This window comes from Ranitomeya variabilis, chromosome 3 (genome assembly GCF_051348905.1).
Source record: "Ranitomeya variabilis isolate aRanVar5 chromosome 3, aRanVar5.hap1, whole genome shotgun sequence".
NCBI lineage: Eukaryota > Metazoa > Chordata > Amphibia > Anura > Dendrobatidae > Ranitomeya > Ranitomeya variabilis.
In genome coordinates this window covers 199,728,356-199,747,025 of record NC_135234.1, presented here as the reverse complement: position 1 = coordinate 199,747,025, position 18,670 = coordinate 199,728,356, and the positions used below count along the sequence as shown (strand labels likewise).

Below are 18,670 nucleotides of genomic sequence, written 5' to 3'. Positions count from 1 at the left end.
AAAACCACTTATGCCAAAACATAGTATCCATCCACAGACAGCTGTTTCGGGGTATTTGCCCCTCATCAGTGTGGAGTAGGAAACTGGCTATTAGGAGCAGTGCCTAGTGAAAAGACTATAAACATAAGGGTGAATGACCTCGGGGAGATCAAAACATCCAACACCGCGGAGACACCATCACGTGTTTCTCAACACAGTGATCCAGAACACTGCCCCCATCCCTAAAGGGAGATATGCAAATGCATGTAGAAAAGCTGTGGAGACACCATCACGTGTTTCTCAACGCAAGCAATGAATAGCCAGGTCTTTCACCGGGAAGGAACAACCATGGGAAGGGCAGCATCCAATAAAGGAAAACCACCTATGCCAAAACATGGTATCCATCCACAGACAGCTGTTTCGGGGTATTTGCCCCTCATCAGTGTGGAGTAAGAAACTGGCTATTAGGAGCAGTGCCTATTGAAAAGACTGTAAACATAAGGGTGAATGACCTCGGGGAGATCAAAACATCCAACACCGCAGAGACACCATCACGTGTTTCTCAACACAGTGATCCAGAACACTGCCCCCATCCCTAAAGGGAAATATGCAAATGCATGTAGAAAAGCCGCGGAGACACCATCACATGTTTCTCAACGCAAGCAATGAATAGCCAGGTCTTTCACCGGGAAGGAACAACCACGGGAAGGGCAGCATCCAAGAAAGGAAAACCACTTATGCCAAAACATGGTATCCATCCACAGACAGCTGTTTCGGGGTATTTGCCCCTCATCAGTGTGGAGTAGGAAACTGGCTATTAGGAGCAGTGCCTAGTGAAAAGACTATAAACATAAGGGTGAATGACTGTGTTGAGAAACACGTGATGGTGTCTCCGCGGTGTTGGATGTTTTGATCTCCCTGAGGTTATTCACCCTTATGTTTATAGTCATCTCACTATTTTGGACTTTTCAGAGCCTGTCAAATCTCTCTTCTGACCCATTTTGCCAAAGGAAAGAAAGTTGCCTAATAATTAAGCACACCTTATATAGGGTTTTGCTGTCATTAGACACCCCTCCTCATTACAGAGATGCACATCACCTGATTTACTTAATTGGTAGTTGGCTCTCAAGCCTGAACAGCTTGGAGTAGGACAACATGTATAAAAAGTATCATGTGATCAAAATACAACTTGCCTAATAATTCTGCGTGCAGTGTATATTGAGGACTATCTTGTGCATAATACTACATGGAGGCTGTCTAGTGGGCATCATACAGTGTGGAGATTACAGTGAGAGGGCTATCATACAGTGTTGGAGCCATCAAACAGTTTGGGGGTTAGTAAGGGGTCAGTAAACTGTGTGGGTGGTACTATAGAGTGAGGGGGCATTTTAATGTGTATAAGAGAGCATCATACTGTGTATAGGGAAGCTGTACGGGGGGAACTCGAGACATTATTAAATGTAAAGTATGCAAATTGCCTCTTCAGAGAAAAAGATGACTTGAACTCTATAGCGCCACCTGTTGGAAGTAGCGATCCTACAAGTCACAATCAACCCTTTAATGCAGGGGCGGGGAACCTCAGGCCCCAGGGCCATTTACGGCCCTCAATTACCTTTTATCAGGCCCCCGAGCAGATTCCCAGGGACCACATTCTTGGACATGGAGGTGTATTTTGATTATAACCAGCTCATTAATTTCTTCTTGCTCTGTTAGCACACACACGCAGTGTTCACTACTGAACACTGAAGGGCATGCAATGAAAGATTACATCCTGAAACCAATGCCAGAGTCAGGATGTACTTTGTGAGCGGAGTTTATACGGCCCCAGAAGGATGGTATAAATATCCAAATGGCCCTTGGCAGAAAAAAGATTCTCCACCTGCTTTAACGAGTCTTGCAATATGACTTAGGATAAAAGCCAAATCAGTAACTAAATATAAAGTAGGCACTTATTGCTTTAGGGAAACTCAGGTTACTTTGACTATCAAAGGGGCACACAGAGAGCAATATTACTTTCTAGGGGGCAAAATATGGGCACTTTTTTCTACGGCACTTGCACCCGGCATTACTATATTATAGAGGGTTGCTTTAGAATTTAGAAGGCACAGAGAACCACACACTGGCAGGATGAGGAGTTTGTGCAGGTTGGGAATAGATGGAGATGGGGTTGGAATATGAGAAGTGAAATGTGTCTTTGTCGTATTCTCTGCAGCCTGGTCGTGGCCTAAAGAAGTTGTCATGTCAGTCTCGGCCAGATGAAAAAGACGGGAAAAGTGAACGCTTCCATCAGAAAGTCATTATCTGTAACTGTGCTGTGATCTCTTATATCTGTAGGACTGGTATCTACCACTGACTATATGGCAGTAATATCCATGTTGGTCTTTATATAGAGATTATTTTCAGCAACAGCGCCGTCATCTGCTGAAGTTCTCCACCACTGTTAGTGTGCATCACCGAGTTGTAATCATTGTTACCTGACTAGGGGCCCACTGAGAAGTTTGCCATAAAACCAAACCCTAGCTACGCCTCTGCTTTGCAATGTTAAATATGAATAGCATACAGGCTGCACACTAGTGCCATTCGTGTGCTGTACATGTTTTTCACAAATCCATAATCTTCTTTTGGCCCTTGTCATAAGTGATATAGGAAAACTCTTGAATAATGGTTAGCTAATGGTTGAAAGATAATAAAAAGACTAAAAATATGAACAGCAAGATCTTTTTACATAGAAATGCATTTGCTCATTTTTTTGAGTGTTTAGTTAGTGCTTTTTCAAGCAGTTTTTGGACATGAATTCAGTAGAAAAAGACATTGTGTGCATATACCCAGACATCTTCTGGGTATATTTAAGAACAAACATGTTCCAATACATAAGAGGGTATTATTCATATACTATTCACTTTAGCTGTTATACATACACATATTAGCTTTTTCTGCAGCTCCTTCACATGTTTCTTTGAGGATATTACATAAATGTCTTGTTGCATTGCTCCTATAAAAATAAATTTAAAATATATTACATAATATTTAACTGCGCATATAAAAGTGGTTATTTTAGACAGTAAATACATTTTTAACATAGGAAATTACATAATTATAGGAAATTAATGTTATACTGAAGGAAAACATGTATAGTAGTGAATAAAGAAACAGTTTACCGTAATTTATTTTGCGAAAAAAAGAGGAATCCAGCTCAACGAGGTAGTGAAAAAAACTTCTTTCTTTATTCACTTGAAAATATATTCAGTGGAGGATAAAAACATCACCGATTACAAAAGATAAAATGCGATATCAACGCGTTTCTGGTGACCAAGCACCCTTAATCATGACATCTAGTGTGTGGCTTGTCTTGCATTTTTATACTAAGATCCGGTGAGCACACCGGTACACTGATTAATTAACATAGTTACTAAACAAAATGAAAACACAAGAAAATAAATGTACATACAAGTTAAAACAAATACTTTGGCTGGATGAAAAGACAATGTGAGTAAATAAAATTGGCGCGCACTCAGGATAATATGGGAGCGAGGTGCTGGTGTAGTGGGCTGTGATAGCTCCACGTAAATAGAGAAGATAGTACACTGCACACTCTGTATATATATTGCAAAATGGTGAAGAATTTATTGACAAAATTGACTATGTGACATGAAAAGCGACCAGAGGTAATTATTATGACGTTTCGGCTCATCCAAAGCCTTAATCATGCAGCGCCCCAGAGTCCTGGTCGTTGCAGTACTGTGGCTCCGCCACTATGGGGAGCTACGGTGCGTCTGATGGCACTGAAGGAGTTCATCTGATCAGGTATCACAGACACCAATACATTTCACAGCTGGGCCTCCGGGGGGAGCTAAGGGTGCTATTCATTAGGCCACTCCCCACCATAGTGGGTAAACTGGGGGTCAGGCAGGAAGTTAGATCAGAAAGCTGACTGGGTTGGAACCAGGCAACACCTTGTGGCAGAGGGTGTTGTGGGGGAAGATACAGTAGGGTCTCTGTCAGGGGTGGGATCCTGACAGAGGCTTGGCAACAAGAACGAACGTAACGGGTCCGCGCCTGCTCCGGGAAGCGGCGGGGCCCAAGAAAGGACTAGAAGAGAGATAGATTGTGCTGAGTGAGAAACGAGATCAAGCAATAGGAGAATACCAGTAGGAGTCGTGCTGTAAGACCGGAGCAACACCCTACTGAGGCGCACAACCGGCGGCCGGAACGCCGAGGGAGTATTATAACATTCAGCTTCAAGCAATACTCTAAACAGCGGCAGGACAGTCAGTCTAAGGCGGGCTGTCTCACACAAATCACCTATGAAGTCTTGGGGGGCACCTTGTGGAGAGGGGCGACTCTAGGGTCCCGGAAGAGCTCCGAGCCTACCCGTCAAACGGGTGCCGTCCCAACCAGAACATCAGGGAGGGACGGAGGATTAGAAGAACATCATTTAATCGAGTTGTGAGGGAACTTAAGAAACAGACACAACGGTTGTGGGGACTTTCCGTAAGCACAGCAGGGAAGGACCACAACACATAGCGCTAGAAGGAAGGCACCGATTTCCACCTGTGAGGAGAACTCTGGAGGTGCCATTGGACCGGCCGGACTTGCGCAGCCTGGTGAACTGTATTCTGGACTGTGGACTCAGAGATCTTCAGTAAAGAGGTAAAAAGACTGCAACCTGGTGTCCTCGTTATTTACTGCACCGCACCACCACTACCAACATCCGACACCTGTTATTCACTGCGCGCCCCACGGCAGGGTCACGGACCGGGGCCTAGCCGCCGTGACAACCCCAGAGCAGAGACTCGTAGGCCCGGTAACGGGTACCCCTCGGCCCTGCGGCGGTGGGGGCGCTACAATCATATAATCGCTTATATGTGCACAGAGGAGAGGATAATAGTCCTAGGAGATGGAGTTTAACACTTAAAGGGAAGGTGCCATCAAAAAAATTTTTTTTACAGCAATTGTAAAAATGTAAAGAATTAATGTTTAAATTTTCTTAAAAAATATTATCATTTGTTTATAATTTAGTAAAATATGAAAAATAATTTGAAAAGTTTGTGAATTTCCACTTTTAAACACTAGGGGGAGCAGCTGCTGAAATTTCAGAAAAACCTAGTGTACAACTAGCTCACATTACTGCACTGCAGTAATTATGGGCGGAGTCTGCTGACGTGTGTGATGTCTCCTCTCCTCCCCTTCTGGGTGTTTGCTAAGGGATAAGAGAGGATGAGATTCAGGAACCCAGTGAGCAGCCATTTTGTTGGTGACTGCAGAGTAAGGCTGCCGTCACACTATCAGTATTTGGTCAGTATTTTACCTCAGTATTTGTAAGCCAAAACCAGGAGTGGAACAATTAGAGGAAAAGTATAATAGAAACATATGCACCACTTCTGCATTTATCACCCACTCCTGGTTTTGGCTTACAAATACTGAGGTAAAATACTGACCAAATACTGAACGTGCGACGGCAGCCTTATACTAACAAGTAGACAGTCACCGAGGATGGCAGACAGCAAGGATTCTGGGAGATATGTGGTGGAGGGAGCAGGGTGACAGCAGCACAGAGTATTTCAGGAGAGCAGTGTGCTGGTCTATGGGGGGCAAAATGTTCAGTGCATGGAGCAGCCAGGAATTGTACATAGAGCGCTGTCTTTTATACACATGGATGGACCATCTGCTCCACAGAAATCCAGGAAACATTTCTGCGGATTGATGACCTGTTCTGATCCAGACATTGCATGCAAAGACCCCATTCCCCTCCTCAGATCCTGTCCTAGCGATGTGTGAAAGTGAGACGACAGGCGCAGTCTGGGGTGACGCTGGGAAGGAAACGTAGCCATATAGTAACGATAAAAATGAGACCCCTCTCTTCAGCTGCATCACCAGCCCTGACTGCACCTAACTGGAGGTCATGCTGCCCCCTCTATTACCCCAGACCTGCGTGCAGGTGCTCAGCCAGAACCACCATAGAATGGGTCCGCTTTCTGAAGATAATACTGCCATAGTGTTCTCACATAATACCGCCATATAGATCACACACACAATACTATCAAATAGATCACACAATACTGTCATACAGTTCTCACATAATACTGTCATATAGATCACACAATACTATCAAATAGATCACACAATACTGTCATACAGTTCTCACATACCACCATATAGATCACACATAATACCGCCATATAATTCTCACCTAGTACTGCCACATAGATCACACATAATCCCACAATATAGTTCTCATATACCACCGTCATATAGTTTTTACATCATTCCACAACACTGATAAAACATAATACCGCCATATAGATCACATATAATACCGTCACATAGATCACACAATACTTGGCGGCATAATGTGTGATATTATATATATTATAATATCTCGGCATAATGTGTGGTCTTTACGGGAGTATTATGTGATAAATATATATAGCGGCATTATACGTGATCCATATGGTATTGTGCTGCTCTAGGGAGGTCACAGAGACGTATGGTGGAAGGAGCAGGGTGACAGGAGCACAGAGTATTTCAGGAGAGCAGTGTACTGGTCTATGGGTGGGAGGGTGTGCTCACACTCACACGCTCGCAACTGTATACTTAGCCTTTACTGGCTATTAAAATGGGGGACACCCCCCAAAAAAAGACGTGGGGCCCCCTATAATTAATAACCATCAAATACTATGCAGACAGCTGCGGGCTGACATTAAGGGTATGTGCACACGTTGCGGATTTCTTGCAGAAATTTCCTGAAGAAAAACGGAAATTTTCTGCAAGAAATCCGCATTTTTTTTTTTTGCGTTTTTTTTCCATTTTTTTCGCGTTTTTTTAGCATTCTGCAAGCGTAATTAGCTTGCAGAATGCTAAAGTTTTCCAAGCGATCTGTAGCATCGCTTGGAAAACTGACTGACAAGTTGGTCACACTTGTCAAACATACTGTTTGACAAGTGTGACCAACTTTTTACTATAGATGCAGCATCTATAGTAAAAGATAGAATGTTTAAAAATAATAAAAAAAATAAAAAAAATGCTTATACTCACCCAGACATCTCCTCAGCGGCGTCCGTTCGTCTTCCTATAGCTGGTCTGTGCGCACAGGACCTTCCGTGACGTCACGGTCACGTGAGCGGTCACATGACCGCTCACGACCAATCACAGGACAGTGACGTCATCGGCAAGGTCCTTCGCCGCACATCAGCTACAGGAACCGAAGCGACAGCATGCAGTGGAGGCGGGAAGACATCGAGGGTGAGTATATCGCTATTTTTTATTTTAATTCTTATTTTTTGACCACTTATATGGTGCCCAGTGCGTGGAGGAGAGTCTCCTCTCCTCCACCCTGGGTACCAACCGCACATAATCTGCTTACTTCCCGCAAGGTGGGCACAGCCCCGTGCGGGAAGTAAGCAGATCAATGGACCCCTAGGTGTGCGGAATCCCCTGCAATTCCGCATTTTAACGAACATGTTGCTTTTTTTTCCGCGATGCGATTTTTTCGCGGAAAAAAAGGCTACATTTGCACAAAAAATGCGGAATACACTTAAAATAATGGGAGCGTTTTTTTCGCGTTTTTATCACGTTTTTATAGCGAAAAAACGCGAAAAAAACGCGAAAAATACTTAACGTGTGCACATGGCCTAATAGCCTAGGAAGGGGCCATGGATATTGTCCCCCCCAGGCTAAAAACATCAGCTCTCAGCCGCCTTTTACATGCGCCTCTTCTGGCGCTTTGCCTGGCAATTTCCACTTGCCCTGTAGCGGTAGCAAGTGGGGTTCATATTTTTGGGGTTAATGTCACCTTCATATTGTCCGGTGACATCAAGCCCACGGCTTAGTAATGGAGAGGCGTCTATAAGGCACCCATCCATTACTAATCCTATAGTTGTATTGTAAATAAAGACTCGGCCAGAATAAAGTCCTTTATTGATCTTTTACCATACCGAACGCATAATCCTCGACTCCCTCAACAAAAATAATAAACCACATTGGGGAAAGACACGCAGGGGGAGAGGAGTGCATAGGAGAGGATTAGATACTGACTGCTGAGCCGTGTATCTAATCCTGGCCTGTGTGATACTGACAGCTGATCCGTGTATCTAATCCTGTCCTGTGTGATACCGACTGCTGAGCCGTGTATCTAATCCTGTCCTGTGTGTTACCGACTGCTGAGTTGTGTATCTAATCCTGTCCTGTGTGATACCGACTGCTGAGCCGTGTATCTAATCCTGTCCTGTGTGATACCATCTGCTGAGCCGTGTATCTAATCCTGTCCTGTGTGTTACCGACTGCTGAGCCGTGTATCTAATCCTGTCCTGTGTGATACCGACTGCTGAGCCGTGTATCTATTCCTGTCCTGTGTGATACCGACTGCTGAGCCGTGTATCTAATCCTGTCCTGTGTGTTACCAACTGCTGAGCCGTGTATCTAATCCTGTCCTGTGTGATACCGACTGCTGAGCCGTGTATCTAATCCTGTCCTGTGTGATACCGACTGCTGAGCCGTGTATCTAATCCTGTCCTGTGTGTTACCGACTGCTGAGCCGTGTATCTAATCCTGTCCTGTGTGATACCGACTGCTGAGCCGTGTATCTAATCCTGTCCTGTGTGTTACCAACTGCTGAGCCGTGTATCTAATCCTGTCCTGTGTGATACCGACTGCTGAGCCGTGTATCTAATCCTGTCCTGTGTGATACCAACTGCTGAGCCGTGTATCTAATCCTGTCGTGTGATACCAACTGCTGAGCCGTGTATCTAATCCTGTCCTGTGTGATACCAACTGCTGAGCCGTGTATCTAATCCTGTCGTGTGATACCAACTGCTGAGCCGTGTATCTAATCCTGTCCTGTGTGATACTGACTGCTGAGGACACAGTACACGGGACAGGATTAGCTACCCAGGACTAGATTAGCTACACAGCACAGAGGTAGCAGTGGTAGGTGTATATAGAGGCAGATAGTGGTATACAGAGGCAGCCAGCAGTGGTATACAGAGGCAGCCAGCAGTGTTATACAGAGGCAGCCAGCAGTGGTATACAGAGGCAGCCAGCAGTGGTATACAGAGGCAGCCAGCAGTGGTATACAGAGGCAGCCAGCAGTGGTATACAGAGGCAGCCAGCAGTGGTATACAGAGGCAGCCAGCAGTGGTATACAGAGGCAGCTAGCAGTGGTATACAGAGGCAGCTAGCAGTGGTATACAGAGGCAGCTAGCAGTGGTATATAGAGGCAGGTAGCAGTGGTAGGTGGTATATAGGGGCTGGTAGCAGTGGTAGGTGGTATATAGAGGCAGGTAGCAGTGGTATATAGAGGCAGCTAGCAGTGGTATATAGAGGCAGCTAGCAGTGGTATATAGGGGCAGGTAGCAGGGGTAGGTGGTATATAGGGGCTGGTAGCAGTGGTAGGTGGTATATAGAGGCAGGTAGCAGTGGTATATAGGGGCAGGTAGCAGTGGTAGGTGGTATATAGGGGCTGGTAGAAGTGGTAGGTGGTATATAGGGGCAGGCAGCAGTGGTAGGTGGTATATAGGGGCAGGCAGCAGTGGTAGATGCATAAGAAAATAAAAACTCTGTACTTACCTTCTGTCCTCTCCCAGGATGTGCTGAGTCATGTTCAGGGCAGAGAAGTGTGACGATCTCCCTGCTCTGCTCTGAACAGGTCGGCAGTGATTGCAGCCTGTAATGTAATACTAAGCACAGGCTGCAATCACAGCTCCTCGCTGCAGATACTCACCTCGGACCCTCGGCAGCAGCTTCTCCCTGGCAGCTTCTGCCATCGCACGCACTGAGCTGTGTGTGCGATGGCAGAGGGAAATAAACAAAATGGCCGCGATCTCCTCTCACAGCTGTGACGCGGCAGCTCAGTGGGCGTGGCCAAGTCACAGCTGAGAGGCAGGAGATGCGGTCGGAGCCCGACCGTTGGCTCCTATGTACATGGCTGCCGTAAGTGAGGTGTGCAAGTGTCGTGCCCAGACACTCACACCCACACTAATGAAAATGGCGGCCTCCAGTGGTAGAAGTAAAAGTGAATAAATAAAAAAGTATGAAAGAGGTACATTTACTTTTGTATTAAAAATAATTGATTATATAATCAATAATTATTAATACAAAAACTAAAATCACGGCACCCTCCCTTTAAGTGCCAGGTGGTAATGCGTGAGATCACGCTGAGGCTGCCCTTCTGTGGGGTCTTACAATCAGGGTAGATAAGCGGCGCTCCCGCGCCCTGCTGCCGGTATTACTATTATCCTCTCCTCTGTGCACATATAAGCGATTATATGATTAAGGCTCTGGATGAGCCGAAACGTCATAATAATTACCTCTGGTTGCTTTTCATGTCACATAGTCAATTTTGTCAATAAATTCTTCACCATTTTGAAAAGACAATGTGGGCAATATATATTTTTTTCACAATATTAAATAAGTAACAGCAAAAAATATCCCATATATACGGAATTACATTTAATGTCATAGTTTTATAAAGATGGAAAAAATAAACCATAATTGTTAGCGCATGCAATGTAGTAAGCCATGATTTTTAACGCATATAGTATAAGGGCAAATCCAATGCCATCAGTCAATTTATGAATAAAATTCTATAAAGAAATACTATCAATGATTGGTTGCGTTTTTGCATTATAGGTACTAAAGGGTTAATATAATTAGTGGCAGGTTTGGTGTAGCATGCTGACCTTCGTATCCATTTAAGGGAGAGGAAAAAAGGGAGAAGGTGCCTAGTGTGTAAAAATAACCGCAGAGACTGGAAAACATTTTAAAGAAATATATTTTAAACACATCCAAATTAAATTTTTAGTTTTTGTTCGTTGTATATAATATGGGAGCATTTGGAATTGATACTGCAGGATTTCATATCAAGAAAATTACTCCTGGAGTGTATATGAGCTGACAGTCGGCAACTCCAAGGAAGGAGTAGCAAAGCTCCGTAAATTTGTTGCCCTTATGCATGATTACCCAGTATAACAATGGGTGCTGAAAAAAAAAAAACATTTAACATTTATGTGCTGAAGTTAGTCATGAAAATAATGAGTTTTAAGGTCTGAAGGAGCTATAAATTAACTCCTTCCAGAGAAGAACGGGAAAAATGCACGTAAGGCCTGTCCCACACGTCCAGATAATTCCGGTACCGGAAACAATCGGTACCGGAATTATCCGTGTCCGTGTGCCCCTGCGTTTCTGGTGAACATCAGTGTGGCACATGTGCGGCACACTTGTGCCGCCCGTGTGCCCACTGGGTACCACACGCACCGTGCTGGGTACCACACGTACAAGCATCTGGTGCTGAAGCCGCGATTCATATGTTCCCTGCAGCAGCGTTTGCTGCAGAGAAAATATGAATAATAGTGTTTAAAATAAAGATCTATCTGTCCGCTGCCCTCCCACCCCCTGTGCGCCCCCCCCCCCTCCCCGCTGTTCTGAAAATACTCACCCGCTCCCTCGTTGGCTGTCGCTGCTTCCTGGTCTGGCCCCATCTGCTCCTGTATGCGGTCACGTGGGGCCGCTCATTTACAGTCATGAATAGGCGGCTCCACCCCTATGGGAGGTGGAGCCGCCTATTCATGACTGTAATCGGCGACCCCACGTGACCGCATACAGGAGAAGATGGGGCCAGACCAGGAAGGAGCGACAGCCAACGAGGGAGAGGGTGAGTATTTTCAGAACAGCGGGGGGGCGCACAGGGGGTGGGAGGGCGGCGGACAGATAGATCTTTATTTTAAACACTATTATTCATATCTTCTATGCAGCAAACGCTGCTGCAGGGAACATATGAATCGCGGATTCAGCACCATGTGGGGGGGCAGCGCTTACTGTAGCGCTGTCTCCTGCACGCCACACGGACTGCACACGGAGAAGGTCCGTGTGTGGTCCGTGTTTTACACGGACCCATTGACTTTAATGGGTCCGTGTAATACGTGCGCGCCCACGAACACTGACATGTCTCCGTGTTTGGCACACGGAGACACGGTCCGCAAAAAATCAATGACATCTGCACAGATGCATTGATTTTAATGGGTCTACGTGTGTCAGTGTCTCCGGTACGTGAGGAAACTGTCACCTCACGTACCGGAGCCACTGACGTGTTAAACCGGCCTAACTATTGCCGGTAAATGTTAATCCATTGCTATTGTAAATAAGCACCTAATAACTACATGTTTGTGATAAAACAAAATTGCTAAGTGATGAAAGAGCCCAAAATTTAACAGATAACAGAAAAAATTAATAGAAAAGCATAATGTCTCTTCTCTTATTTAGACCATGCGGTATTCTGGTGCCCAGTTTAAATATCCACCAGGTTTCTCTGTTTCTCAATGTTACCTCAGTGTCCCCTCCTCTAAATGGTTTATGCGTTTTTTCTATTACATAGACTTTAAGGGATTCGAGATTGCCTTGATGTTGATCGATAAAATGCTTTGAGATTTGTGATGTATTTCTATTGATATTGACATTTTCAACATCATAGATGTGTTCTCGAATTCTAGCTTTGAATTGACGTATGGTACTGCCAACATATTTAAGATGACAGGCTGTACATTCCATAATATAGACTACATTGTTTGTATTGCAATTAAGGAAAGTTTTTATAATATATGTGTTCTGATTACTAGCATCCGTAAAATTATGACATTTATGTGAGTATTTACAGGTTTTACAGGATACAGCACCACATTTATAGAAACCCTTCGTGCTAAGCCAATTAGATGGCTGAGACCGAGAGGCATTCAAAGAACTGGGTGAAAGACTGCAGCCTAAGGAGGGTGCTTTTCTGGACACAATTCTGCATCCGTTTTTTAAAATTTTTGCAATATCTTGATCCTCTCTCAGGATAGATAGGTTATTATTAATTATTTTTCTGATTAAGGAAAATTGGTTACTATATTGCAGCACCAAAGTGACTGAGTTTGTGGAACACACATTAATATTTTGTTTTAGTTTGAAACTTGGTCTTTTTTCAACTATTTTTTCGGCTCTTGCCAAGTGCCATTTACTGTAGCCTCTCTTTGTAAGCCGTTCCTTGATGTCATTAACCTCTTTGGTATAGTCATCCTGTGTGCTGCAATTACGTTTGGCCCTTACCATTTCACCCACAGGTATACTTCTAATTGTGTGCTTAGGGTGATGGCTATTCGCACGTAATATTGTATTTCCCGCCGTAGCTTTTCTAAAAGTTGATGTAATAACTGGGTTATCAGGTAAGCCCCTGAGTTTCAAATCAAGAAACTCTATGCAAGTGGATCCCTGGCGAACCGTGAAACTAAGATTAAACGGATTGCAGTTAAAGTAACAGGCTAAATCTTGTACGGCAGATACATCAGAATTCCAAATCATTATGATATCGTCGATGTATCTGCCATACCACTGTATACAATCTTTAAATGGGTTCTCAATGCTATAAACATATGATTCCTCCCACCAACTCATCACCAGATTAGCGAGGGACGGGGAGTATTTAGCTCCCATGGAGACACCACTAATTTGCATATAGTAAGCCTGATTAAAGCAGAAAAAGTTAGTGGTCATGAGCAAGGAGGTTACTTCTATCACAAAAGATTGTAGCTCTGAGGTAAAATTACTGTATCTTTCCATATGAAATTTAACCCCTTAGTGACAGAGCCAATTTGGTACTTAATGACCCAGCCAATTTTTACAATTCTGACCAGTGTCACTTTATGAGGTTATAACTCTGGAACGCTTTATCGGATCCCGCTGATTCTGAGATTGTTTTTTCGTGACATGTTGTACTTCAAGTTAGTGGTAACATTTCTTCGATATTACTTGCGATTATTTATGAAAAAAATGGAAATATGCAGAAAATTTTTAAAATTTTGCAATTTTCAAACTTTGTATTTTTATGCCCTTAAATCAGAGAGATATGTCACAAAAAATAGTTAATAAATAACATTTCTCACATGTCTACTTTACATCAGCACAATTTTGGAAACAATTTTTTTTTTTGTTAGGGAGTTATAAGGGTTAAAAGTTGACCAGCAATTTCTCATTTTTACAACACCATGTTTTTTTTAGGGACCACATCACCTTTGAAGTGATTTTGAGGGGTCTATATGATAGAAAATAACCAAGTGTGACACCATTCTAAAAACTGCACCCCTCAAGCTGCTCAAAACCACATTCAAGAAGTTTATTAACCCTTTACGTACTTCACAGGAACTAAAACAATGTGGAAGAAAAAAATGAACATTTAACTTTTTTTTGCAAACATTTTACTTCAGAACCATTTTTTTTAATTTTCACAAGTGTAAAAACAGAAATTTAACCACAAATTTTGTTGTGCAATTTTTCCTGAGTACGCCGATACCCCATATGTGGAGGTAAACCACTGTTTGGGCGCACCGCAGAGCTTGGAAGTGAAGGAGCACCGTTTGACTGTTTCAATGCAGAATTGGCTGGAATTGAGATCGGACGCCATGTCGCGTTTGGAGAGCCCCTAATGTGCCTAAACAGTGGAAACCCCCCACAAGTGATACCATTTTGGAAACTAGACCCCTTAAGGAACTTATCTAGATGTGTGGTGAGCACTTTGAACCCCCAAGTGCTTCACAGAAGTTTATAACGTAGAGCCGTGAAAATAAAAAATCTCATTTTTTCTACAAAAATGATCTTTTTGCCCCCAAATTTTTATTTTCACAAGGGTAACAGGAGAAATTAGACCACAAAAGTTGTTGTGCAATTTCTCCTGAGTACGTCGATACCCCATATGTGGAGGTAAACCACTGTTTGGGCGCACCGCAGAGCTTGGAAGTGAAGGAGCACCGTTTGACTTTTTCAATGCAGAATTGGCTGGAATTGAGATCGGATGCCATGTCGCGTTTGGAGAGTCCCTGATGTGCCTAAACAGTGGAAACCCGACACAAGTGATACCATTTTGGAAACTAGACCCCTTAAGGAACTTATCTAGATGTGTGGTGAGCACTTTGAACCCCCAAGTGCTTCACAGAAGTTTATAACGTAGAGCCGTGAAAATAAAAAATCTCATTTTTTCTACAAAAATGATCTTTTTGCCCCCAAATTTTTATTTTCACAAGGGTAACAGGAGAAATTAGACCACAAAAGTTGTTGTGCAATTTCTCCTGAGTACGTCGATACCCCATATATGGGGGTAAACCACTGTTTGGGCGCACCGCAGAGCTTGGAAGAGAAGGAGTGTCGTTTTACTTTTTCAATGTAGAATTGGCTGGAATTGAGATCGGACGCCATGTCACGTTTGGAGAGCCGCTGATGTGCCTAAACAGTAGAGACCCCCCACATATGACACCATTTTGGAAACTAGACCCCTTAAGGAACTTATCTAGATGTGTGGTGAGCACTTTAAACCCCCAGGTGCTTCACAGAAGTTTATAACGTAGAGCCGTGAAAATAAAAAAATCGCATTTTTTCTACAAAAATGATCTTTTTGCCTCCAAATTTTTATTTTATTAAGGGTAACAGGAGAAAATGGACCCCAGAAGCTGTTGTACAATTTGTCTTGAGTACGCCGACACCCCATATGTGGGGGTAAACCACTGTTTGGGCGCATGGCTGAGCTCGGAAGCAAAGGAGCGCCATTTGCCTTTTCATCGCAAAATTGACTGGAATTGAGATCGGACGCCATGTCGCGTTTGGAGAGCCCCTGATGTGCCTAAACAGTAGAAACCCCCCAAAAGTGACCCCATTTTGGAAACTAGACCCCCCATGGAACTTATCTAGATGTGTAGTGAGAACTTTGAATGCCCAAGTGCATCACAGAAGTTTATAATGCAGAGTCGTTAAAATAAAAAAAATATATTTTTTAACAATAAAGATTTTTTAGCCCCCAAGTTTTTATTTTCACAAGGGTAACAAGAGAAATTGGACCCCAAAAGTTGTTGTCCAATTTGTCCTGAGTATGCTGGTACCCCATACGGGGGGTAAACCACTGTTTGGGCGCACGGCAGAGCTCGGAAGGGAAGGAGCGCCATTTTGGAATGCAGACTTTGATAGAATTGTCTGCGGGCTATATGTTGCGTTTGCAGACCCCTAATGTACCTAAACAGTAGAAACCCCCAATAAGTGACCCCATTTTGGAAAATAGACCCCCCAAGGAACTTATCTAGATATGTGGTGAGAACTTTGAATGCCCAAGTGCTTCACAGAAGTTTATAATGCAGAGTAGTGAAAATAAAAAATATTTTTTTCCCACAAAAAAGATTTTTTTAGCCCCCAAATTTTTACTTTCACAAGGGTAACAGGAGAAATTGGACCCCAAAAGTTGTTTTCCAATTTATCCCGAGTACGCTGATGCCCCATATGTGGGGGTAAACCACTGTTTGGGCGCACGGCAGAGCTCAGAAGGGAGGGAGTACCATTTGACTTTTTTAGCGCAAAATTGGCTGTCGTGTTTGGAGACCCCCTGATGTACCTAAACAGTGGAAACCCCCAATTCAAACTCCAACCCTAACCCCAACACACCCCTAACCCTAATCTCAACCCGATCCATAATCCTAATCACAACCCTAACGATAATCACAACCCTAACCCCAAAACAGCCCTAATCTCAACCCTAACCATAACCCTAATCAAAACCCTAAATCCAACACACCCCTAACCCTAATCCCAACCCTAATCCCAACCCTAATCCCAACCCTAATCCCAAACGTAACACTAATCCCAACCCTAATCCAAACCCTTACCCTAATCCCAACTCTAACCCTAACTTTAGCCCCAACCCTAACCATAACTTTAGCCCCCGTCGTCACAAAAAAAGTTCAATGTAACCTTTTTTTTGTACATCGCGTCCGCCATTTCCGCGCATGCGTGGCCGTAACTCTGCCCCCTCCTCCCCAGGACATAGACTGGGCAGCGGATGCGTTGAAAAACTGCATCCGCTGCCCACGTTGTGCACAATTTTCACAACGTGCGTCGGTACATCGGGCCGACGCATTGCGACCGCCCCGTACCGACGCAAGTGTGAAAGAAGCCTAAGGCTACTTTCACACTAGCGTCGTACTCGGCCCATCGCAGTGTGTCGGGCCGACGTACCGACGCTAGCGTTGTAAGCGCCGCACAACGGGTGCAGCGGATGCTGTTTTTTCAACGCATCCGCTGCCCCATTGTGAGGTGCGGGGAGGCGGGGGCGGAGTTCCGGCCACGCATGCGCGGTCGGAAATGGCGGACACGTCGCACAAAAAAGTTACATGTAGTTTTTTTTGTGTCGACGGTCCGCCAAAGCACGACGCATCCGTCGCACGACGGATGCGACATGTGGCAATCCGTCGCAATGCGTCGCTAATGCAAGCCAATGGAGAAAAAACGCATCCTGCAAGCACTTTTGCAGGATGCGTTTTTTCTCCAACGACGCATTGCGACGGAAGCCAAAAAACGCTAGTGTGAAAGTAGCCTAGCCCTAACCCTAACCCTAAATTTAGCCCCAACCCTAACCCTAACCCTAACTCTAACCCCAACCCTAACTCTAACCCTAACCCTAACCCTAACTCTAACCCTAACTCTAACCCTAACTCTAACCCTAACCCTAACCCTAACCCTAATTTTAGCCCCAACTTGTCTTCTCCTGCCGGCCGGCAGATGGCAGCAGATGGCGGGCGCACTGCGCATGCGCCCGCCATGATGAAAAAGCCGGCTGTCAGGAGAAGACAGAAGAGGACCCAGGGACCCCGGGTGAGTATGATAGGGTCCCCGAATCCCCCTATTTCTCTGTCCTCTGATGTGCGATCACATCAGAGGACAGAGAAATAACTGATCGCTTTTTTTTTTTTTTTTTGCGGTCGCCGGTAAACTGTTAATTACCGGCGATCGCAAAGCAGGGGTCGGTGCAAACCGACCCCGATCATGTTCTTTGGGGTCTCGGCTACCCCCGGCAGCCGAGACCCCAAAGATCTTCCGGGTGCCTTTCCCGGAAAAAAGATGGCGGCGCCCATGGGGAGACACGAGGAGCACCGGGGGAGGTAGGTGAGTATTGGGGGGCTATTGGGGGCCATCGGGGACCACATTTCTCTGTCCTCCGATGTGCGATCACATCGGAGGACAGAGAAATTAAACGGCAAATCGCGTTTTTTTTTTTTTTGTTGCGACCGCCGGTAAACGGTTAATTACCGGCGATCGCAACTCGGGGGTCGGTAAAAACCACCCGAATCATGTTCTCTGGGGTCTCGGCTACCCTCGGCAACCGAGACCCCAGAGAAAATCCGACTCTGGGGGGCGCTATTCACTTTTTCCACAGCGACGTTAATTAACGGCGCTGTGGATTAAGTACCCTTAGCGGCCGCCGTTAAAAGGCGTATCGGCGGTCGTTAAGGGGTTAAGTGCATACAGCACTATCTCATGCGGGATAGACGTGTAAAGAGAGACAACATCTGAAGTAATCCAGGAAAAATTGGACTGCCAGGAAAGATCCTTCATGGAATTTAAAACATCTGTGCTGTCCTTTAGATAGCCTGGTGTTCTCTGGACGAGAGGCTGAAGGAGCAGATCCAACCACTCTCCCAGTCTCTCGCCAAGGGATCCAATGCCTGACACATAAATTTTAAATGTTTTTTTTTTTTCAGCACCCAGTGTTATACTGGGTAATCATGCATAACGGCAACAAATTTACGGAGCTTTGCTACTCCTTCCTTGGAGTTGCCGACTGTCAGCTCATATACACTCCAGGAGTAATTTTCTTGATATGAAATCCTGCAGTATCAATTCCAAATGCTCC

At 44.6% G+C, this 18,670-nt stretch overlaps 1 protein-coding gene across 1 annotated transcript in view; it reads right to left on the bottom strand.

The window, feature by feature from the left end:
• LOC143817643 (synaptonemal complex protein 1-like) overlaps nt 1–18,670 on the bottom strand; it is a 446,817-nt gene that overhangs the window by 275,102 nt on the left and 153,045 nt on the right. The window contains exon 7 of the mRNA XM_077299136.1: nt 2,898–2,971. Within this exon, the coding sequence (XP_077155251.1) occupies nt 2,898–2,971 (74 nt within the window). The remainder of the gene's footprint in view (nt 1–2,897; nt 2,972–18,670) is intronic.